The following is a 22570-nucleotide window of genomic DNA, read 5'->3' on the forward strand; positions in this document are numbered from 1 at the left end:
TTAAAATAACTTATTCATTTTACGAAAAACTACCTTCTGGGTTCTGTGTTATAATTACTCTTTTAAAAAGCAAAGCTCCAGGAGTTCCCAGAAACTTACATACACTTCAGAGTATGTACTCTGAGGTAAAAACCTCAGAGTTAGTACTTTTACTTCTTCTAGTAAACAAAAATTATTAGGAATTTTTTTTTCAGATTAAAGATTCACCTAGAACCTTGAATGTAATGTGATTGAAATGTTAATAGTCTTTATTTAGGTTTATTTCTTAATTTTCAGGCAGGTAGACCAACTACATCCATGGTACATTCTTCCAGTGGAGACTTTTGGACATTGTTGGGGACAGTACTTTACCCATTCCTTGCCATCTGGAGATTGATTAGCAACTTCTTATTTAGCAGTCCTCCTGCACAGACCTCAGTGAGAGCAGCATCATCGGAATCCTCAAACCTTGCATCATCTAGCAATTCAGAAAAAAGGTAACTGTGTTTTCTCCATTTTCAAAATGTTAGTAATGCCCCCACATGGAAATTTTGTTAAAGATACTTTGCCTTCTTTCTGTGTGGGTGGGGGGGACACCGCAGTGTTTTGAAGATGTATTATATCATCCCTCCAGGGAAGCTCACTTACCTGGGTTTTCTCAGCCATCTAAGACCTACTTTACCTCTGCTGGATTTATTATTCCATTTATTGAAGTCTCTTCTTTCTACAACTGTAAAAACAGATTTTTTCCAGGTCTGAATAGCAGTATTTTTTTCTTGCTAGCCATATTAGTGTCTGTCAAGATACTTCATTCCATTAACTTCTCAGTCATCTTGCATAATTTCTTTAGAGGGATTCTGTTGTAGAGAATTTTAACCCTAGTGGTTCTTTGATCTGCTGGCTGACTGTCTTCTCTTGGTCATTTAGAGAAGGACCAAACTAAGGACACTAGGTATACACTTGAAAATGGTGCATCTTTCAGAGAATTATTTGGATTAGTCCCTTTACCAAGAGACTGTCCTTTTTTTGCAGATGGTCAAGATTAGAATGAAAATATTAATTAATAGGCAACACTAATTATTTTAGCTCATACCTCTGTTAAGATTTTGCATATTTGAAAATACTCTATAGAAGCTGAGATTTTACCCCTTTCTAATAATAGCACAATTTATTATAATGTATACCTAGTATTACTAAACACCTTTTTAGGCTGTTAATAGATAATTATAGCAAATCATCACTCTGATCCTATGTGGTAAATAATGAATATTCTTGCTTGTGTTCCATTAATAAGGAGATCCTAGTCTTGTGTTCTATTGACTTTCTAGGTAAAGATTTGTGTAAATGTTGTAATTGGGCTCACTTAGTTTGTATCTTATTTCTTTCTTAACTATTAGGCAGGAAGAGCAATCATAGCCATAGTCCATTACTCCAGTGGGGGCAGGGGGAAATTCTTTTCTAGTCTTAGAATAGCCTTCAAGCTACGTCTTGTTAGTGCTGAATTTTAGGACTCTTACTGAGCAGTGGGTGGAAGCACTTAATCTTGAATTAGTATAATGTCAGATAGCTTGCTGTGTGGCTTTTAAAAACATTTTCAAATAAGGGAACAACAGGACTTGGGTTAGAACAAAGGATGGGATGAATGTATGTCTGAGAGGTAAAATTTTGTGTTCCACTGTTGGTTTTCCTTTTTGCTCTCTCTTTCCCTCTAGCATTGGACAATGAATTATCTTAAATTTCACCTGTCTTCCATTTTCAGATGAAGTCCTGTTTGTTCTTAATTGTGTAAATAAATTGTTGAACATTATAAAAGGATTAAAAATTGCCCATTGACCATTTCTGTAAATGAGGCTATGAATGGAGCTTTGGAAATAGAAAATAGGATTTGGCTGGTTTGTTTTGGAGAACAGGTGAAGTTAAACTGCCAAAAACATATAAAACATATAGTATCACCATAGTAGATATAATTATCATCCATGAACTTTCCTTAAAAACTAGTTGCTTATACTAATCGAATTGTAAAGGAAACAGCTTGGTATTACTGCTGTTTTCATTTTATGTCATCTTCTCTTCTCTCCCTCTTTTTTTATATCAGGGAACCCGTCAGAAAAAGAGTGTTGGAGAAACGGGGGGAAGACTTTAAAAAGGAGGGGAAGATATATAGATTGAGGACTCAAGATGATGGTGAAGATGAAAACAACACTTGGAATGGAAATTCTACACAACAAATGTAGTATGACAAGTACATTATGTGCAATAATCATTGCTTCTCTTACGATTTAATTCAACTAAAATTCTACTGGAGAGAGGTGGGACTACTTTGTTTTCTAACCAATCTATAAAGTGTCTCTTTAATTCCTGCTTAGTGGGTTAAAGTCGTTTAACTCAGACAAGTCAAAAGATAAAATAATTCAGTTAGGTCCTTGCATATGGTAACTAACTGCTAGAAGCTTAAAAGAATCAAATCTGCCACAACCTCCCTTTATCAGCTTTCTTATTCAGTATGTCCTATACCCATTAGCCCTGTGTTCTCAGATGGTAACTTTTGTTTAGAGCTGTTTTGCTCCTGAACTCCTAAACCCACACAAAGTAACTGGTATGTTACTGAGTAATTTGACTCTTGAGTCAGAGCATTTTAACTATCCAGTCAGATGATAATTTATGTTTTTTCCTCCTCTTTCCACTCATCAGCTGCAAGCAAAATCTTGTAGTTTTTAATCTTAAACACTGAATAAAAAAATCTTTTCAAAGAAATTGGAATGATCTTATTTTTGCTTTAAGTTTTGTTATCCTAGCATCTTTTTGTTTCACAGGGCTATGTTGAGGTCTTGTGTTTGCACTTTGCATAATGTTACAGTTTTTGTTCTCATTAGATGCAGAAAAACAGCTAATATACAGCTGGTCTTCTTACCTTTAGTTTTGCTGTCAGTAATCACATCTCAAAGACCTGAAGTATTTGTAGTGTAGGACAAGAAGAATGGAATAAAGACATGCCTTAATCTGACTTACATGCTACTTTCTCCGTGTTTTGGGTATTGACGTCCACTAAACTAATAATGTTTGAAAAAGGGGGTTAGCTTGACAGTTCCTCTTTTAACCTCCTTTTAGATGGGAAGATACTACTCTTGAGTGGACACACAAAAGGACTCTATATTTTCTAATGGGAGGAAAAGTTTTCTCAGCAGACCTTTTTGAAGAAGTAACAATGACATTTTAAAATGATAATAGTAATTGTTGGCAAGGAAATGGTGAGACAAACTACACTGGTGGTTGAAGTATTAACTAGTATAACCTTTTTGAAAAACATCAGAAACAAATAATTCATACTCTTTGATCCCATTATTTTCTTAAGAAACAATCATAAATGCAGAAAAAGTTTAGATATAAGTATATTCATTGTTATATTTATTTTACCTAATAACTAGAAAGTAACTGAATGCTTTGTGCAGAAATAACTTGATGAGGAAGAATGGTACAATACTAATTTGACAATATATTTATCAATCAGGATATGAAGGTGTGGGTACAGTGTGATCTTAGCTTTGTAAACACATTTTAAGTACAGACATTACTATGCATTGACATAATGCAAAGAAAAAAGAAAATACCAAACATTAACAGTGGTAAGAGTGGTTATATGTGATTTTAGCACCCGTGTAGGTTTTTTGCACCCTTAAATGTTTTCTCAATTTTCTGCAATGGTCATATTACTTCCATAGTTAAAAAGTAAGCTTGAAAAAAGAAATCCAGCAGTCATCCCATTTCAGTTTGTTGTCTTAAAAAATATAGTGATAATGTGATTTAAAAACAAACAAATAAAACTTGTCAGATGGGTGTGACCCTACTAATAACTATTAAAAAAATATATCTGCAAAAACTTGTGGTACCTCAAGTCAGTTTGCCTTGGAAAAACATCAGATACAGATCTTAGAAAAATGTATGTAAAAGAGTAGTTCACAATCTTTGAGTAAGAGGATCCCTCCTCAGTTTTATATTTTAAAAAGTATACATGGTAAGGAAAAACTCAAAACAGTATAGGAGGCTATAAAATGAAAATGAAATCCCCCTCTTTGCATCTTAACCTCCAGTTTTATTCCCACAAAGTAACCTTAATCTATTAAGTTTCTTTTGTAATCTCCAGGAAATTTTTATGTATGTTAAGCAAATATGTAACCATTATATTTTAAATAAATGGGATCATATTATATATACTACTCTGGATCATGCTTTTTACTTACAGTCTTGAAGATCTTTCCCTATCAGTACATAGCTGTTTCATCTTATTAATGGCTGAATAGCATTTTTCTTGATAAATGTACCTCAATTTACTATCCATTCTCTGATGCCATTCATTGGTTATTATAGTGTTTTTGCTTTTCTGCTACAAACATTGCTACGGTGAATGTCTTTGTGAAGTATCTTTCTAGGTGTGAAAACATATCTCTAGGTTTGTATAACTTCCTGAGTCGAAGGACGTTTGCAGTTTGGATTATAAAAAATGCTTCCAAATTACCTCCTGGTAAGGTTCTGTGAATTTACACCCCCACCACATCCTTGCCAGTATTGTATTATACCTTTTTATCTTTAGCAACATGATAGATGAAAAATTATATGCATTTTTTATGTGTGGTGTTGATCACAAATGAAGTTGAGCATTTTTTAATATTGTCATTTTTATGTACATCTGAGAATTACATGTTTGCTCTTTGCCAGTTTTTATTTTGTGTTTTCCCTCTTTTTCTTACTGATTTATAAGAGTTCCATGTATATTAAGAAAATCAGCCCTTTGTCTACCATATGACGTAAATATTTTTGCCTGTGTATCTTATGATGACTATATTGATGGTAATTTTTGCCACAGTATTTTTGTGGTCATATTTACTAGTGTTTTTCTCTATGGCCTCTGGGTCTTAAGTTTTGCTTATGTATGCCTTTTCTTTTCCCACTTCAAAAAATAATTTAAAAAAATTCACAGTTCTGTTCTTGTATTCTCCTGGTTTTGTTTTTGTACATTTAAATCTGGTATACCAGGAAGGCTCTGGCTTCTGTCCCCATGCCTGTTGCTGACATCCTTGAGATCTAACCTACCACCATTTAAAGGTGGGAAAGAATAATCCATCTTTCCCACTGATTTAGCATGTCACTTTTGTCACGTACTCTATTCCTCTATGTCTAGGCTTGCTTTTCCTTTTTTGAACTTTCTCTTCTCTCTGTCTGCTTCCAAACTATTGGGTTGGCCAAAAAGTTCACTTAGTTTTTTTCATACAATGGCTCTAATAATGCTTAGTTGCTTTAAACTGCATTCAAAACAATTTTGTTAGATGTATTGTGACAGCTATTATATCAGTGTACATTTAAAAAAACATCAAAATTAGTGAATTTTGTGCAGCCATTTTAATATCAAAGATGGAAGAATATACATAACATTTTTTATATACTTTATTATTGCAAGAAAGGTGAAATGTACAATGCAACCATGAAATGTAAAGATTTATGCAGTATGCAGAGAAGGCACTGTGATGAATCAAACATATCAAAAGAAGTTAGCAACATTTCTTGGTACTTTTGTCATTTTGGCATAGTGATTCTTTGCTGTGTGGCTGTTTTATGCATTGGGAAATGTTTAGCAGCACCCCTGGCCTCTACCTAGTAAAAGCCAATAGCCAGAAATGGCTGACATAGTCAAAATACCCAAATCAGTAAAGTTATTGGTGAAAATGAAAAACATGTTTTTCATTTTATGGGGAAAATGAAAGACTTGGCCAACCCAATAATTTTTATCATTAGTTTTATAATGTTTTAATATGCTTCACTGTTGGGAACCATCCCGCCTACTTTCCGGAGCTGTAACCCTGCCAACAGGCGAAAAGGCCCCATGGCTAAGGGACCTTGGGACCATAAGCCACTAAGGAGTCAAAACTTTTCCTCCCGGCAGGGGTACTGCCTGCCCCCTTTACTTCACCCTGCTTGGCCCCTGGAGGATGGCTGGATAGTCAGTGACAGGTAAGATTCCTCAAGGAAGGAACAACCTAAGTCAGGCACAGTAGTAAATGGGGCCATCAGGGAAGGATTAAGTGGATTGTGAAGAAGGGACAAAAAACCGTCACCCCTTGGCTTTGTCATAGCTTGAGTCCTCATTCTATCTGTAAAAAGTTTCCTAGTCTCCTGGCTGCCTCGCTTCCCTTCCCTGCTTCAGGTCTGAAACAGTGCTGAAGGGGGGGTGCAGCCCTGTGCCGGAACTGGAGGTTCCTGGTGGGGTGACGATCGGGCCTAAGAAAGAATGTGTGAAGTCCTGTGAAACCTCCATTGCTAAGAATATCCTCAATTTAAATGTTAAGAGTCCAAGCACAAAATAAGTTTGTTTCCCAAGGATTTACAGCCAATTGGCATCACCCTGTCTACCAGACCCTGGCTCAAAAGGACCCCCCATGATCTCAGAAATGTTAGCTGTAACCCATACCTCTTTTCTTTGATATGCAATGAAAACTAAACTCAATAAAGCCCGTTGAGAGAGAGGCAAAACGCCTTTCTCCTCTGACAGACTGGTCAGCCTTCCTCCTCAAGCAGATCCTGTCTTGGTAGAATTATTCTAATCCACGGCAGTGGGGGGAGCTCTGCTGGCAGAGTACCCCCTACACTTTGCTCCAGTTTATCCTGGCTCTTCTTACAAGTTCATTTAATGTGAAGCTTTATATTTCGACCATGTCCCCCCAAAAAAATGGTTATGGAATTTTTTTACCACCCAGTGGTACACTCTCCCTGATCCTTGAACAAGTTGCTTTATGGGTGACCCTTGTGTGGGTTTTGTGTGCCTTTCCTTTGTAGTCATGCCTTGATTACTGTTGGCACATCATGGATGGGGTTGACCCTCAGGCTGACTGGTTGTGACTACTACAGATGAGCTATTATGTGATGGTTGACACCAGAAGTCACTTTAGGAGAGCTCTAGTGCCAGCCATGTCTGGCACCAGAGTTGCTAGACTCTGGTGCCTGTTGGTTGTCGGCATCCAAGTCTGCCCTTCAGGTATGTCATTTATGGAGCTTTGTTGGGTGGTGCTCTGGTGTGGTCTGAAGCCAACCACAAAGTGTGTTGGTTCTGGAGCTTCTTGGGAGGGACTCCAGGACATGCCAAGTTGAACTGCTACTTGTGCTGGGCTTGGGGCCACTTAGTTGAAGCTACATCCTAGGCCAAGGCTGGCTGCTGCATGTGCTAGGCTTGGGAAAACCTGGTAGGAATTACAGTGCAAATTGAGACCACTTGTTGCTTGTGTTGGGCTTGGGACTGCTTAGCAAGATCTACAAGGCACACTGGGGCCAGCAACTGTTTGTTTCGGGTTTGTGGACTCTTGAGAGGCTTTGGGAAAACCTACAGCATGAACTTAGGTAGGCTGTTTATGTGGAAAAGCCACTGGAAGAGACTTGGTTGGGTGTGTGAATTGGGTGGGGCAAACCATTTTAGCCTGATTTGCAGAGCACAGATTTGGTGCATCTCTGAGCCTGCAGGCTGGGTGAGAGGGACACTCAACAAAGGAACATGGAGCCTGCCAGCTCTTGCATCCTACAGAGAGCTGTCCAGACCCTGTACCTGTTTAGTCTTTTCTGAAGTTAGTTTAACTCATACGTACCTGGCACTTGATAAGCTGCTGCCCCCGTGCTGGAGCCCACATCAAGTAAGTTTGCGTGCAGGTAAGCCAGTGCATGCCCATCCCCCTCCCAGGAGGCACACCTAAGTCTCCATCAAGCCTCCACCTTACTAGGACACAATCCTAACTGGTTGTCGCAGCGGTTGTTATAGGGACTCCTCTCCCTAGTAGTGGTGCCCTCACTCCGCAAGGGGGACCTCCACGGCTAACATATCCCTCCCAGTTCTCAGTCACCACACAATTGGTGTGGGACCTGCCTGTTCCAAGTCTCCCCACTCCTACCAGTCTCCACGGTATGGCTTCTTTATAGTCTCAGTTATAGGACTCTGTTCAGCTAATCTTCAGATGGTTCTCCAGGTTGATTATTCTATAGTTTTATTTGTTATTGTATTTTTTTAAGATTTTATTTATTTATCTTTTGAGGGGAAGGGAAGGAAGGAGAGAAATGTCAATGTATGGTTGCCTCAGGTGTGTCCCCTGCCAGGAACTGGCCTGCAACCCAGGCATGTGCCCTGACTGGGAATCGAACCGTGATCTTTTGGTTCGCAGGCCCGCACTCAATCTACTGAGCTACACCAGCCAGGGCTATAGTTTAGTTTTAATTTTTGGGGTACCACCCTCTAACTTTTATTTATATTGTGACCTGTTGGGTTTTTTTAAGTATATTTTATTGATTATGTTATTACAGTTGTCCCAATTTCTCCCCCTTGGCTGCCCACTGCCCAGTACCCACTTTCCCACAGCATTCTTCCCTCCTTAGTTCATGCCCATAGGTCATGCATGTAAGTTCTTTGGCTTCTCCATTTCCTGTACTATTCTTAACATCCCCCTGTCTATTTTGTGCCTACCAATTACGCTTCTTAATTCCTGTACTTTTCCCCTTTATACCCTTCCTCCTCCCCCTGATGACCAATTCTCCAAATCATCTCCATATCTATTCTTCTGTTCCTGTTCTAGTTGTTTGCTGTGTTTTTGTTTTTTAGATTCAGTTGTTGGTAGTTGTAAGTTTGTTGTCATTTTACTGTTCGTAGTTTAGATCTTCTTTTTCTTAAATAAGTCCCATTAACATCTCACCCTGGTTGGTGTAATTCAGTGGATTGAGTGCGGCCTGCGAACCGAAGGGTCACTAGTTTAATTCCCAGTCAGGGCACAGGCCTGGGTTGTGGGCCAGATCCCCAGTAGGGGGCATGTGAGAGGCAACCACACATTGATTTTTCGTTCCCTATCTCCCTCCCTTTCCCTCTATCTATAAAAAAATAAATATAAAAAGCTTCATATAATAAGGGCGTGGTAGTGATAAACTCGACCTTTAACTTGACCTTATCTGGGAACCTTTATCTGCCCTTCCATTCTGAATGATAGCTTTGTTGGATAGAGTAGTCTAGGTTGTAGGTCCTTGCTTTTCATAGCTTTGAGTACTTCTTTCTAGTCCCTTTTTGTCTTCAAAGTTTTTTTTAGAGAAATCAACTCATAGTCTATGGGGAGCTTCTTTGTAGGTAACTATTTGCTTTTCTCTTGCTACTTTTAAGATTCTCTATCTTTAACCTTTGGTATTTTAATTATGATACATCTCAATGTATTTCTCTTTGGGTCCAACTTGTTTGGGACTCCCTGGACTTGTATGTCTATTTCTTTCAGCAAATTAAGGAAGTTTTCTTTTTTTTTTTTTCCAAATAAGTCTTCAATTTCTTGCTCTTCCTCTTCTCCTTCTGGCACCCCTATGATTCTGATGTTGGCACTTTAGGAGATGTCCAAATCTTATTTTTTCTCTCTCTTTTTCTTTGAATTCTTGTTTCTTCATTCTGTTCTGGTTGACTGTTTATTTCTTCCTTATGTTCCATATTGTTGATTTGGACCCCCACTTTCTTCCCTTCACTGTTGGTTCCCTGTGAATTTTTCTTTATTTCACTTAGTCTAGCCTTCTTTCTTCCCTTATGCATTTGTAATACTCATTGAGTTCTCTGAGAATCCTGATAACCAGTGTTTTGAACTCTGCATCTAACAGGTTGGCTATCTCCATTCCATTTAGTTCTTTTTCTGGGGTTTTGTTCTATTTTTTCATTTGGGCTATGTTTCTTTGTCTCCTCAATTTGGCAGCCTCCCTGTGTTTGTTTCTGTGTATTAGGTAGAGCTGGTTTGACTCCCTATCTTAGCATACCTGTTAAGTTGTATGGGGTGAAGCCTTAGGTGTTTGCCAGAGTGGGGTACCCTGCTTTACCACTTTGTGGCTCTCTATGTGGGAGAGAGGTCACAGAGGGGACAGTGCTGCTGCCTGGCTGCTGGAGGCTTGCAGTGGCACTCTCCCCATTTCCAGTCATGTCCTCCACTTCCCCTATGCCACTGGCACCCTCTGGCTGTTGCCCTGGTGTTGGTTCCCAGAGGGGTGGGTTTACATATATTCTGAGAATGTGTGGGCTTTTTAAATGGACTCTCCTGAGAGATCAGCAGTTTCTTCCACCACCCCAACCCTCACTGGTTTTTATAGCCAGAAGTTATGAGGGTTTATTTCTTATTGCTGGAACTGTGGGCTGCATGGTCTGGCCTGTGGCTTGGATCACTCGTTCCCCAGGTATCTTTCCCAATGTTTACCTACCACACACGAACATGGGACTGCCCATTCTGCTGGCTGCTACCTCGCCACTGCCACACCATGTCCTCTCCACCACAGCTGCCCATCTCCACCCTTCCTACCCTTGTAGGTAAATATGGCTGCTTTAAATCCTCAGTTGTTGAACTTCCATACAGTTTGATTTTCTGGCATTTCTGGTTGTTTTCTGTTTTGAGTTTAGTTGTGATCCTTATTGTTGTGCAAAGAGGTGAGGCATGTCTACCTGTGTCTCCATCTTGACTGGAAGTCTATAGTTACAATTTTTGTGTGTGTGGTCATAGGAGGAGGTGAGCCTAGCATTTATGTATTCGGCAATCTTGACAAAAAGTCCTGAAAATTACTTTAAAACTTGTTTTAATTTATTGGTTTTAGAGAAAGGAAGTGGAGAGAAACATCACTGTGTTATTCCACCTATTTATGCACTCATTGGTTGCTTCTTGTTAGGTGCCCTGACTGGAGACCCACCCCTCACACACAATGTGCTCCTTGGCACATTGGGACGATGCTCTAACCAAGTAAACTACCAGCCAGGGCCCCCTCTTTGTTTTAAAAAAAAAAACAACTCAGATATCTAGAAAGGATATATAGACCAAATAAGTTGTTAAGTATTTCTCATTCGGACTGTCTCATCAGCACATTTCTAGGAGAATGGATGAGGCCACATCTTTCTGTGCTCCTACCACTACTCAGATATTTTGTGAACAAACACACAGAAGGGGCAGGTGTGCATTCTGGGCCCTGTCTCCAAAATGTGCTTGCTACAGATGGTGAGACATGGTCCTTAGACTGCAAGAAGCTGATAAAAGGGTAATTTTCAGTTCCAGTGTAGTGTATTTACAAACAAAGTCAAAATAGTGTCTGCCTGGGAGAATTCAGGGCAGCTTTCCCCACAGGGAAAGTACATATTTGAGCTGAGACTTAAAGCATTTTCCAAAGAAAGGGCATCCTAGGCAGAAGCAGTAATATTTACAAAGACACAAAGGTGCGTGGGACAGTCAAGGGCTTAGATGCCGGTTAGACTGAGACAGGAACAAGGGAAAAGGCTAAGTGAACCAGGGTAAGGTCACATGAGCCTTGAAGGCCGTACTTGGGTCCTTAAAACTCTGCCTGCAAGTGGCAGAGACAAGGACATAAAAGGTGGCAGGTTGGAATAAAGGATTCGCGGGTCATCTTTTTCTTGTGGTTTCTCTACCCTGGGGAGTATATATAAAAAGCAGAAAGCCTTGGTCTGCTGGGAAAGCTTAGACACCCAAATGGCTTGTGTGGCTGTGTCGCTTCTGTAGAACCTACTTTCTCAAGGAGAGTCACCCAGGGGATAGGACACAGCACCATTTTTATTTTCTGAGAAACACAAGGTACAGGGCTGGGAGCGATCTGGAAGAGAGGGCAGGAGGCGACATTGCAGTCCATGTCCCCAGTGGAGTTCATTTCACCGAAAAAGGGTTCATATGGTTTTTGCTCCTGTTTCTATCTTTAAAATCTCTTAAACTTGAAACTGCCCAGTTAAGTTAAATCAAGTGCCTGACAGAAGCACTAGATGAGTTCAGTAGCTGCACGTTTACACAAGAGCCAGTTGCAGGGTCTTTTAATGCCCAAATTAATTCCTGCTACTGGGGCAAGGTTCGGATACTTGCATTTTAATCAGGGACCTGAAATCCTTTAAGGGTAGACTCTCACACTACAGAAAGCCTTTATGAAGAAGCCTGGTGTGGGCAGAATATAAAATCCTGCGGAGTTTTGTGGGTGGCAAAGGTATACAAAGAAACCTGGGTTGTTCTGTAGAACTGGAGGAGGTGGTCGTTTGTGGTCAGAATGAGGAAGTGGGGCTCAGTTCCTGTGGGTCTCGTCGTGTTCTCCGTTGCCTGGAGCGCTTACAGTGCTTGTACGACAGCAACGCCATACCGCAGGCTGCCAGAAGCACCAGAGAAAACTGTGTGTACAAAGCTGTCTGGGCTCCTGCCGTGTCTAGTGTCAGCCCCAGGAACTGAACTTTCTCTTCTCTGCTGGGGCTGATGGTGGGTCCAACATCTAGGGGAAGACAACAGAATGCAGTTTACACACTAGTGCAGATGTGCTTATGGGACTTGTGTTAGCCTACAGTAAGTCCAAGCTTGGAAGAGAAGGTTGTATAACAGCACCCAGGGTGAGCATATCGCTGAGATATATATATCCCTTTCACTGAATTATGAGCCTCTGAATGAAAAGTAGTTTTATTTCTTAAACATCTGTATCAGCAATTAGAATATAATCTAAATGGGATGACTGTCTCTTACATTTGTATAGTATTTTATATTTTTTCAGTCATTCAACAAATGTTGGGCATCTTACATTATGCCAGGCACTGTGTTTTCAGTTGTTACATTTGATCCTCACATCAGCCCAGAACATGTGCCTGGTTTCTTGCTCAACGTCACACAGCGCACTAATGCTCGGGCTGGGACAAGACTCTAGACCTGGTATTCCCAGACCGGGGCCTAGTTTGTAAGTGTAGCATTAACCCTGTTAGTTGTTCTGTCCCATCCTAAGAACACTGAAAGAAAACAATATTTGTTGAAAGACTGAGGGAATGGAGAGGCCGAGAGGAGGGGAACAAACCAGAAGAAACGACTGAAAACAGCTCCTCTCAGCCCCTCGCCCTCTGCTTTAGTCCACCCAGAGCTACATCTCACCTGGTGGCTGGAGACAAGGGTGTGGGCCCGCCGCCGGGTCCGGGAAGCCATTGCACCCGATTATAGAGGCGTAGAACTTGGCTGATGCTTTGGGAATCCTTGGCAGAGAAGGGTCAGTATAGTTCACAAAATGTAGACCAAACCTCTCCGAGAAGCCTGTGGCCCACTCAATGTTGTCTGTCGAGCACCAAACAGTGTATCCGCGAAGGTCCACCTTATCCTGCACGGCTGTCCAAACAGAGGCCCCGGCGTGAGCTTCCCAAGTAAGACCTCTTTCCAGCAGGCCTGCTGAGGCCCTGCCTGCCCAGACGCTCCCCAAGTTCCCACCTGCAGGCCAAAGGGAGCTTTTTTCTTTTTAGCTTTCTGAGGAAGCTGCCTGTCCATTGCATGCAGTATTTGGTAGCTGGCTGTCTGTGGACAAAGCTGTAGCGCTATCAGCATTTTTCTAGAAAGGCCTAGCCCTGAAAGCGACTCAGAAACATGGGCAGACCAGTGCTCCTCTTTGCAGACAGTAAATGGCCCTTGGAAAAGATTGGAGCTGGCAGGGGATTTCCTAACTCTTCGTTTTTACTGCTGCACTGCTCATTCTCTTTTTAAATTTCTTTCTTACTCTCTTTTACCAGCATTACCTTCTCATCCCCAGTTCTGCTGAGCTGAGGATCTTAAACTTTGCTTGGGGAACAAAAGGTGCTGCAGACACCAGCCCCACGCAGCCTGCTCCTACCGGCCAGACCGCCTTCAGGAGGGCACTGCACTGCAGGGACAGGGGCTGTCAGTGAGGATCCAGGCCCAGAACTCAGGTCTGGCTGTAATGGGCAACTGGATTTGCCTGCTGACTTAAATTTAGGAAGGAAAAAACTCAGAACAGCTAAGCCCAACAGGAGTCAGATGCCTCACCTTCTTATGAGGGTGTGTGGATTGAGTGCCACCCGAAATGCAGATGTTGGCAGATGTCGGCACAGTGACGGGCGCGGGGAGGAGGGGTAGGCCTGCCGTACCTTTGAGTGCCTCATTGATGTAACTGCGGAGGTAGTAGATCCTCGCGGTGTCGTTGAGGCTTACTTCCCCCCGTTGGGACACTCCATTCTCTGTCACGTAAATCGGGGGGTTGTTGTACTCCTCCTTTAACCAGTTCAGGATCCTCCGGAAGCCGAAAGGTGTCATCTTCAGCCAGGAGGAGCCAGAGTCTGGCCAAGAGGGATCTGCAATGGAGGCGACTCCCCTACCAGTTCAAACACGAGATTAAGTCTTGTTTTGTAAATCCCTAGAGGCCCTTTGCACTAAAGACAAAACAGAATTTGTATCAGGAAGACCCTTAGGTTTTGTCTAGACTTGGGGTTTGAGGGTCATTAGCAAACCCAGGATAGTCACGTCGCCTCACATTCTCTTTCCGTAAGTTCTGGCTGCACTACTCAGCGCTGGTGTAACTGCAAAGCCGCTTCAGCCCCGTTCTAGCTTCCCACGTGTGCACTGGCAGGGTCCCACGTGGGGGCCCGACGCTCCACGGGCTCGGTGTTGACACACCTCACACTAGATGTGAAGGGGCGCTGGGTTCCCTGGCCACAGTCTCCAGTGGGGTGTGAGCTTTATGTCTTCAGAGGACAGTGCCACAGGCACCAAGCCATTTATTTGTGTGACGACAGGGAGCAGTGGGTGGGGACCAGCTTCGAGGGCCCAAGACCCTGCCTCTGTCTATAGTGAAAGACAAGAAGGCAACGCCTTGTGCCAAAGGAGCACCTTCTGGGGGAGGCACAGTATCTCCAATGTCTGGGGAGTCATACATTTCAAATAAAGACCAGTTATTTAGAGGAGGAGTAAAAAAGCCCTTACTGTTTTAACTGAAATACATCTGAGAAGTAAAACAAGTTTGACAAAAGAGGAAAAGGTCTATCTCAGAAACACGATTTAAAGACTCAGCATGTCCATCTCAACAGGAAGCGTCTTGGAGTCCCGAGGCTGAACTATTACCGCGTGATGGGGTTTGGTGAGGCATCTCAGGAGACGGGGCTCGTCTATGAAACCCCAGGACACCCGGCATCAGGAGGCGGTGTTCTGAGGCTGTGCAGGTCTCGAAGTAAGGGCTGGGCGAAGGGGAAACTTTACTGTCTTTTCCAAAGATGTTCTAGGTGGCCCTGCCGGCTGTCTTACCTGTCTGCATCAAAGGAAGAGATACTGGAGTTGTAGTCTAGGTTGTAGGCCAGGACAGTGGTGTAGTGATTGAACCCAAAGAAGTCATAGGTGCCTTGGATCCTCCTCTTCTCACTCTCCGTGAACTCTGGGAGCCTGGGCGGAAGGGGGCATTAATGGCGTGGGGCTTCGGGGAGGGTCACGCCTTGGGAGGAGAACGTCCTGAGGCAGGGCTGGGAGCTGGGTAAACCACAGGTGACTAGGGTGCACCTGGCCCAGAGCAAGGAAAGGTCCTTTCCCCTGTTACGGGAAAGTGCCTGAGACTCCTTCTGCCAGCCCACAAACCTCACCTCCCTCTGTTGTTACAAGGCCCTCTCTCTCTTCCTGTTGGTAAAATCGAGGCAGGAGACAGCACAGGAAGAACTCTGACACTGCACCGCTGCTACTGGCCAGCGTCTGGCACCCTGGTTGCCAGGAAACCCCTTTTACCACTTAGGTAGAATAAACAGTAAACCGAGGCAGGGAGGAGGAGGGAGACGTGTCTCACATGCTAACTCAGCAGTCCCGAGCCTGGTCTGATAATATCGCCAGATGTTCCAACATCACTATGTTCGCAGGAAAGAAGGGAAGTCCTTGAAATTCTCTGTAGCATTTCTACTATCTGGGAAAGAAAGCCTTGAAACTGCTTTCATCCCAGGGCCTGGAATGTGGGAGAGGGTCCACGGTGCCCAAAGAAGAAGCTCATAAAACAGCTTTGGTTAACTGTCTACCTCTGGCCACTATCTGTTGTATGAGGGAGTCCCTGATGCTTACAGAAAGAGCCCATAAATGACTTTGGAAAGTGCCCCAATTTAATTCACTGCCTCCTGTCATGTATTTGTTTTACAAGATGAACAAATGGAGTCTGGAACAAGAAAAGGATTCGGGCTAACAGACCCCCACACATCCCTAAGTTTGGGTAGTCACATTCCCGCAGGAAAGCTGGCACCGCATTTACCAGTTAATCAATATGTAACTTTTTCTCCTGTCCCACCAGCTATGTAAGTCCTCAGAACAAAGGACTCACTTGCTCTCTAGGGCTCAGGGCACTCTTGATGCTCTTGGCCTCGGGCCACTGGGCCTCAGGCTGCCCCGGGGCTTGCCGCCCTGGTCTTCAGTCCCTCAACTTTTGCCTCCCTGCTTTGCCCTGAAACTTTGCCTTTCATCCCCTGCTCTACCCAGTCCTGTTCTCTTCCATGGGAACGGGCCACTAGTGAACTGATGACATGCTAATAGATTTGGTGATCTGTAATTCTTTACTTCGTCAGCAAGAAGAACCAGGTCTCTCCCATCGACAAAATGAAACTACAGTTACTCTTTTATAAATCTCCCCTTGCAGATGTACACACACACACACACACACACACACACACACACACTTACTTTTATTTCCTTCACAAATAACCATGCAGAGTCTGATAGTATTTGTGATAGATTTCAAAATCAAGAACTCGCATTTAAGGAAGAGCTAACCCCTGTTCTCCACAGACTATTCCAAAAAATCCAGAAGGATGGAAAACTCCCAAATTCTTTTTATGAAGCCAGCATCATCTTAATTCCAAAACCAGATAGAGACACAACAAAGAAAGAAAACTTCAGGCCAATATCGCTGATGAACATAGATGCTAAAATCCTCAACAAAATATTGGCAAATCGCATCCAACAACATATCAAAAAGATCATACACCATGATCAAGTAGGATTCATCCCAGGAATGCAAGGATGGTTCAATATCCGCAAATCAGTAAATGTAATACATCATATAAACAAAAGCAAAGACAAAAATCACATGATCATATCAATAGATGCAGAAAAAGCTTTCGATAAGGTACAACACCCATTTATGATAAAAACACTTAGCAAAGTGGGAATACAAGGAGCATTTCTCAAAATAATAAAGGCCATATATGAGAGACCTACAGCCAATATCATACTCAACGGGAAAAAACTAAAAGCTTTTCCACTAAGATCAGGAACAAGACAAGGTTGTCCACTTTCACCACTTCTATTCAATATAGTATTGGAAGTTTTAGCCACAGCGATCAGGCAAGAAAAGGAAATAAAAGGCATCCAAATAGGAAAGGAGGAAACAAAACTGTCACTGTTTGCAGATGACATGATAGTGTACATGGAAAATCCTATAGACTCTACCCAAAAACTCCTCAAACTAATTGATGAGTTTGGCAAAACAGCTGGTTATAAAGTCAATATCCAGAAATCAAAGGCATTTTTGTATACCAACAGTGAATCAGCAGAAGCAGAAATAAAGAGAAAAATCCCATTTGATATAGCAAAAAGAAAAATAAAATATCTGGGAATAAACCTAACCAAGGAGGTAAAAAACCTGTATGCAGAAAACTACACAGCCCTGAAGAATGAAATCAAGGAAGACACAAACAAATGGAAACATATACCTTGTTCATGGATTGGAAGAATTAACATTATCAAAATGTCCATACTACCCAAAGCAATATACAGATTCAATGCAATACCTATTAAAGTACCAATGGCATATTTCACAGACATAGAACAAACACTTCGAAAATTTATATGGAACCATAAACGAGCTCGAATAGCAGCTGCTCTTTTGAGAAAGAAGAACAAAGTAGGGGGGATCACAATACCTGATATCAAACTGTATTACAAGGCCACTGTAATCAAAACAGCCTGGTACTGGCATAAAAACAGGCACATAGACCAATGGAACAGAACAGAGAGCCCAGAAATCAACCCAACTCTCTACAGTCAATTAATATTCGACAAAGGGGGCAGTAACATAAAATGGAGTAAAGATAGCCTCTTCAACAAATGGTGTTGGGAGAACTGAACAGCTACATGCAAAAAAATGAAACTTGAGCACAGACTTACACCATACACCAAAATAAATTCAAGGTGGATAAAAGAGTTAAATGTAAGTCATAACACCATTAAAGTCCTAGAGGAGAACATTGGCAAGAAAATCTCAGATATTTCACGCAGCAACTTCTTTACTGATATGTCCCCTAGAGCAAGGAATGTAAAGGAAAGAATAAACAAATGGGATCTCATCAAAATAAAAAGCTTCTGCATGGCTAAAGAAAACAGTATTAAATTAGCAAGACAACCAACTGTATGGGAAAACATATTTGCCAATGATACCTCAGACAAAGGTTTAATCTCTAAAATATACAAAGAACTTACACGACTCCACTCTAAGAAGACACCCAACCCAATTAGAAAATGGGAAAAGGACTTGAACAAACACTTCTCCAAGGAGGACATACAGAACATTCAGAGACACATGAAGAGATGCTCAATATCATTAGCTATCAGAGAGATGCAAATTAAAACCACAATGAGATACCACTTTACACCAGTCAGGATGGCTATCATAAACAAAGCAACAAACAACAAATGTTGGAGGGGTTGTGGGGAAACGGGGTCCTTAGTTCACTGTTGGTGGGAGTGCAGACTGGTACAACCATTATGGAAAACAGTATGGATTTTTCTCAGAAAAATAAAAATCGACCTGCCTTTTGACCCAGCAATTCCACTGCTAGGATTATATCCTAAGAATCCTAAAACATCAATATCAAAGAACCTATGCACCACAATGTTCATAGCAGCACAATTTACAATAGCCAAGAGTTGGAAGCAACCTAGGTGCCCATCAGTAAATGAATGGATCAGAAAATTGTGGTACATATACACAATGGAATTCTATGCTGCAGAGAGAAAGAAGGAGCTACTACCCTTTGCAACAACATGGATGGAACTGGAAAGCATTATGCTGAGTGAAATAGGCCAGGTGCTGAAAGACAAATACCATATGATCTCACCTTTAACAGGAAGCTAAACAACAAAACAAACAAGTAAGCAGAAAAAAAAAACCCAAAAACAAAGACACTGAAATAGAGAACAAGGGGATAGTGACCAGAGGGGAGAAGGAAGGGAAGCTAAGGGGAAAAAGGGGGGAGGGATTTGGAGGAACAAATAGGAAGGACACAGGGACGAGAACTAAGGGGGGGAGGAAATGGGAGGGAGGGGGGGGAGCAAGGGGCAGGGGAGGCTGGGATGGGAAAAATAGACAAAAAACTGTACTTGAAAAATAACTAAATAAAATTTAAAAAAAAAAACTATGAAAAAAAAAAAGGAAAAAAAGAGAAAAAAATAAGCATAGAAAAAAATCAATCCTGCTGACAGTAACAGCTATTTTAAAGACAATAAAAATTAACATCAGACACAGGAAAAAAAAAAAAAAAAAGAGAACAGGCTTAGGAACCTCTAGGACATCTTTAAATGTTCCAGCATCTGAATTATAGGGGTACCAGAAGGGGAAGAGAAAGAGCAACAAGTGGAAAACTTATTTGAACAAATAATAAAGGAGAACTTCCACAGTCTGGCAAAGGAGATAGACTTCCAGGAAGTCCAGGAAGCTCAGAGAGTCCCAAAGAAGGTGGACCCAAGGAGGAACACACCAAGGCACATCATAATTATATTAGCCAACATTAAAATAAAGGAGAGACTTCTAGAAGCAGCAAGAGATAAGGGGACAGTCACCTACAAAGGAGTTCCCATCAGACTGTCAGCTGATTTCTCAAAAGAGACCTTACAGGCAAGAAGGGGCTGGAAAGAACTATCCCGAGTCATGAAATGCAAGGACCTACATCCAAGATTGCTCTATCCAGCAAAGCTTTCATTTAGAATGGAAGGACAGATAAAGTGGTTCTCATATAAGGTAAAATTCAAGGAGTTCATCATCACCAAGCCCTTATTATATGAAATGTTAAAGGGACTTATCCAAGAAAAAGAAGATAAAAAATGTGAAGAGTGAAAGGACAGCAAACTCACAGTTATTAACAACCACATCTAAAACAAAAGCAAACTAAGTGGACAGGAGTGTCCTAAACTAAAACAGGAGTGGAGCCACAGAAATGGAGATCACATGGAGGCTTAGCAACAGGGGAGTGGGAGGAGGAGGGGGGAGAGAAGGTACAGAGAATAAGCAGCATAGATGGTGAGGAGAAAATAGCAGGAGGAGGGCAAGAGTAGTGTGGGAAGTGTAGAAGCTAAAGAACTTATGACACATGGACATGAACTAAAGGGGGGAATATGAAGGGGAGGGGGTGTGCAGGGTGGAGGGGAATGAAGGGGGATATGGGACAACTGTAATGGCATTATCAATAAAATATATTTTTAAAAAGAAAAAAAAAATCAAGAACTCGTCTGAGATACACCTCTTAAGACTAAGCCTTAAAGCTATGATATCTTATAAATTTGTGTTTCCATATTTGCCCTTTATAAGTTACTCTGCTTTGTTGTAGTTTGTTTAGGCTGGCCTCTTTTTTCCAATGTTTATCCTTATTAGTAGGGGAAATATTTTTACAAATTACATTAGTTGAACCTTTGAGATTTCTACCTTTCTGCTCATGTGACTTCACAGCACTTTCTTTTTTTTTAAGATTTTATTTATTTATCTTTAAAGGGGAAGGGAAGGAGAGAGGGAAACATCAATGTATGGTTGCCTTTCGTGCGTCCCCTGCTGGGAACTGGCCTGCAACCCAGGCATGTGTCGACAGGGAATCGAACCGTGATCCTTTGGTTCGTAGGCCTGAGCTACAGTCCACTGAGCTACACCAGCCAGGGCTACACTTTTTAAAAATAAACATTTGCTGGAGCATTCTTCACGTGCTCTGAGATGTCCCCATAAAATCAAGGATTCATGCACCCTTGTGTACAGACTGACAGGCTCCTCTCAGCCCGACCTGACTATGTGTGCCTTCCGACGGATACCCTGGGGCTGCTAGTTTAGGGTTGCCTAGAGATTCCCTGCGTAGGCCTCTGATGCCTTCATCTTGACCTTCCTGCTACCATTAACCTGAGGGATCGAAACCGTCCTCCCCTGAGGTTTCCGAAACAGCCAGAAGAACAGCAAAGGCCAGCCATGTAACACCCCTCACTTCCCTGCTCAGGAGCCAGCAGGGGCTCCTCAGGGCCCACAGGGACATCAAAGCTGAGCCCCTCTACCTGGCCTCCAGGCCCTTGCCCCTTGCCTGCATGCCCTTGGCCCCTCCACCAGGCCAGGCCCCCTGCCCTCAGCTGCACGTGCCCCACTCATTCCTTACCGCCAGGCCATGCTAGCGCCCTTCTCCTTGGATGGAATGCCCCCTGTTCCCCCACATGCTGTTCACTGTCAAGGCCCAGGGCAGCTGATGTCCTGCCTCGTTATGAAGTCCCTTGGGTCCACCCAGCCTGCCATGGAGTGGGAAGGGTGACTAGCCTCTCAGCTGGTGTGTTGGCAACTTGAGGAACCAGACTAGGAAGCTTCTCTTTATGAGACCTCTGCTGGGCCAGGCTGGGCCCTGACCTGACCCAGGCACTCAGCAAAGTTGTGTCGATGGGCTGGAGTGCACTGCCTGTGGGAGACCAGCGTCGGCTGATGAGACCTTCTTCGGGCGCAGCCTGCTCAGCGGGACTTGGTCTCACCGGGCCAGGATGCGTGCTGTGAGGACGGGGACTGGATTGTTTCGTCCTCACAGCTGGGCTGTATGGGGTAATTTGACAGGAAGACTCAAAGGCCTTTTGAGCTACGGTTATGTGAGCTACCTTGGAGCGTGTGGCTATGTTTCCACAGGCCAGGTCATTCCATCCTCACCCACATACCGAAGCTCTAATCCCAACTGGGTGATGCAACCCCCCTGTAGGCCCTGGAATCAGACAGCCTGGTTTCATATCCAGCTTCATCATTTAGTAGCTGCATGATTTTGCTGTCATATTTGTGCCTCATCATTAAATAGAAATAGAAGTACCAATAGAACATGGATACAAGTTAGCTGTCATTGATGTTGCTAGTCCTGCCTGGACAGGGAAGAGTGAGCCAAGAAGCAGGACAGCAAACCACCGCCACCTGCTGGCCAAATGACAAAAAAGCACCCTCTGGCTGTCACCCACTGCTATCCACATTCACTCAAACGTGATGGGGTGGGATGGGATGCGCTGGGCATTTGTCCTTGGAGTGAGGTAATGGGTTGATAAGTGGGGACCCTACAAATAGGTTTTCTGGCTGTTCTGAGGAATAACAACAGTAATAGCAACTGTTTTGTCAAGCATGGAGCAGTGCCAGGTCCTGGGCTAAGAGCTTCACAAACAATCATGTTTAATCTTCCCAGTGAGCAAGGAAGCTCAGAGATACAGTAACTTGCCTCTGTCTCACCTGTCTGACCCCGGCAGCTGCTCTCACCACTGTGCTGTCCACCCAGGAGCCCAGCTCGACCCCGCAGACCAGACTTCCCCGACCCTCTCCTGGCTGGGTGTGTGGGCACCAGGACCTTACCGAGACTTGTTGAGGCCTTCGGCCAAGCTCCTGTCTCGAACCCGAGTCTTCATCACTTCATGGTAATCTCCATTCTTGAAAATAGGATGTGCAAACCAGCCTCCCATAAACTGCAGGTGGGGTTAGGGGGACAGTCAGCCTCAGCATTAACAGTGGGCGCAGCTGGAGATGTTCCTGCTCAGTAGTCACTGAC

General features: G+C 42.8%; 2 protein-coding genes across 2 annotated transcripts in view; one reads left to right on the top strand and one right to left on the bottom strand.

Annotated features, from left to right (window-relative positions):
* UBXN4 (UBX domain protein 4) overlaps nucleotides 1–4190 on the top strand; it is a 41151-nt gene extending 36961 nt beyond the window's left edge. Inside the window, exons 12-13 of the mRNA XM_037133618.2 lie at nucleotides 277–476; nucleotides 2075–4190. Of these exons, the coding sequence (XP_036989513.2) occupies nucleotides 277–476; nucleotides 2075–2213 (339 nt within the window). The 3' untranslated portion in view covers nucleotides 2214–4190. The remainder of the gene's footprint in view (nucleotides 1–276; nucleotides 477–2074) is intronic.
* A 7847-nt stretch (nucleotides 4191–12037) lies between these two features.
* LCT (lactase) overlaps nucleotides 12038–22570 on the bottom strand; it is a 63970-nt gene continuing 53437 nt past the window's right edge. The window contains exons 13-17 of the mRNA XM_053666768.1: nucleotides 22378–22487; nucleotides 15048–15182; nucleotides 13898–14121; nucleotides 12900–13127; nucleotides 12038–12258 (exon numbers count right to left, since the gene is read on the bottom strand). Coding sequence (XP_053522743.1) covers nucleotides 12038–12258; nucleotides 12900–13127; nucleotides 13898–14121; nucleotides 15048–15182; nucleotides 22378–22487 — 918 coding nt within the window. The remainder of the gene's footprint in view (nucleotides 12259–12899; nucleotides 13128–13897; nucleotides 14122–15047; nucleotides 15183–22377; nucleotides 22488–22570) is intronic.

Source organism: Artibeus jamaicensis, unplaced genomic scaffold, assembly GCF_021234435.1.
Source record: "Artibeus jamaicensis isolate MK-2021 breed Jamaican fruit bat unplaced genomic scaffold, CSHL_Jam_final contig_1284, whole genome shotgun sequence".
NCBI classification, from domain to species: domain Eukaryota; kingdom Metazoa; phylum Chordata; class Mammalia; order Chiroptera; family Phyllostomidae; genus Artibeus; species Artibeus jamaicensis.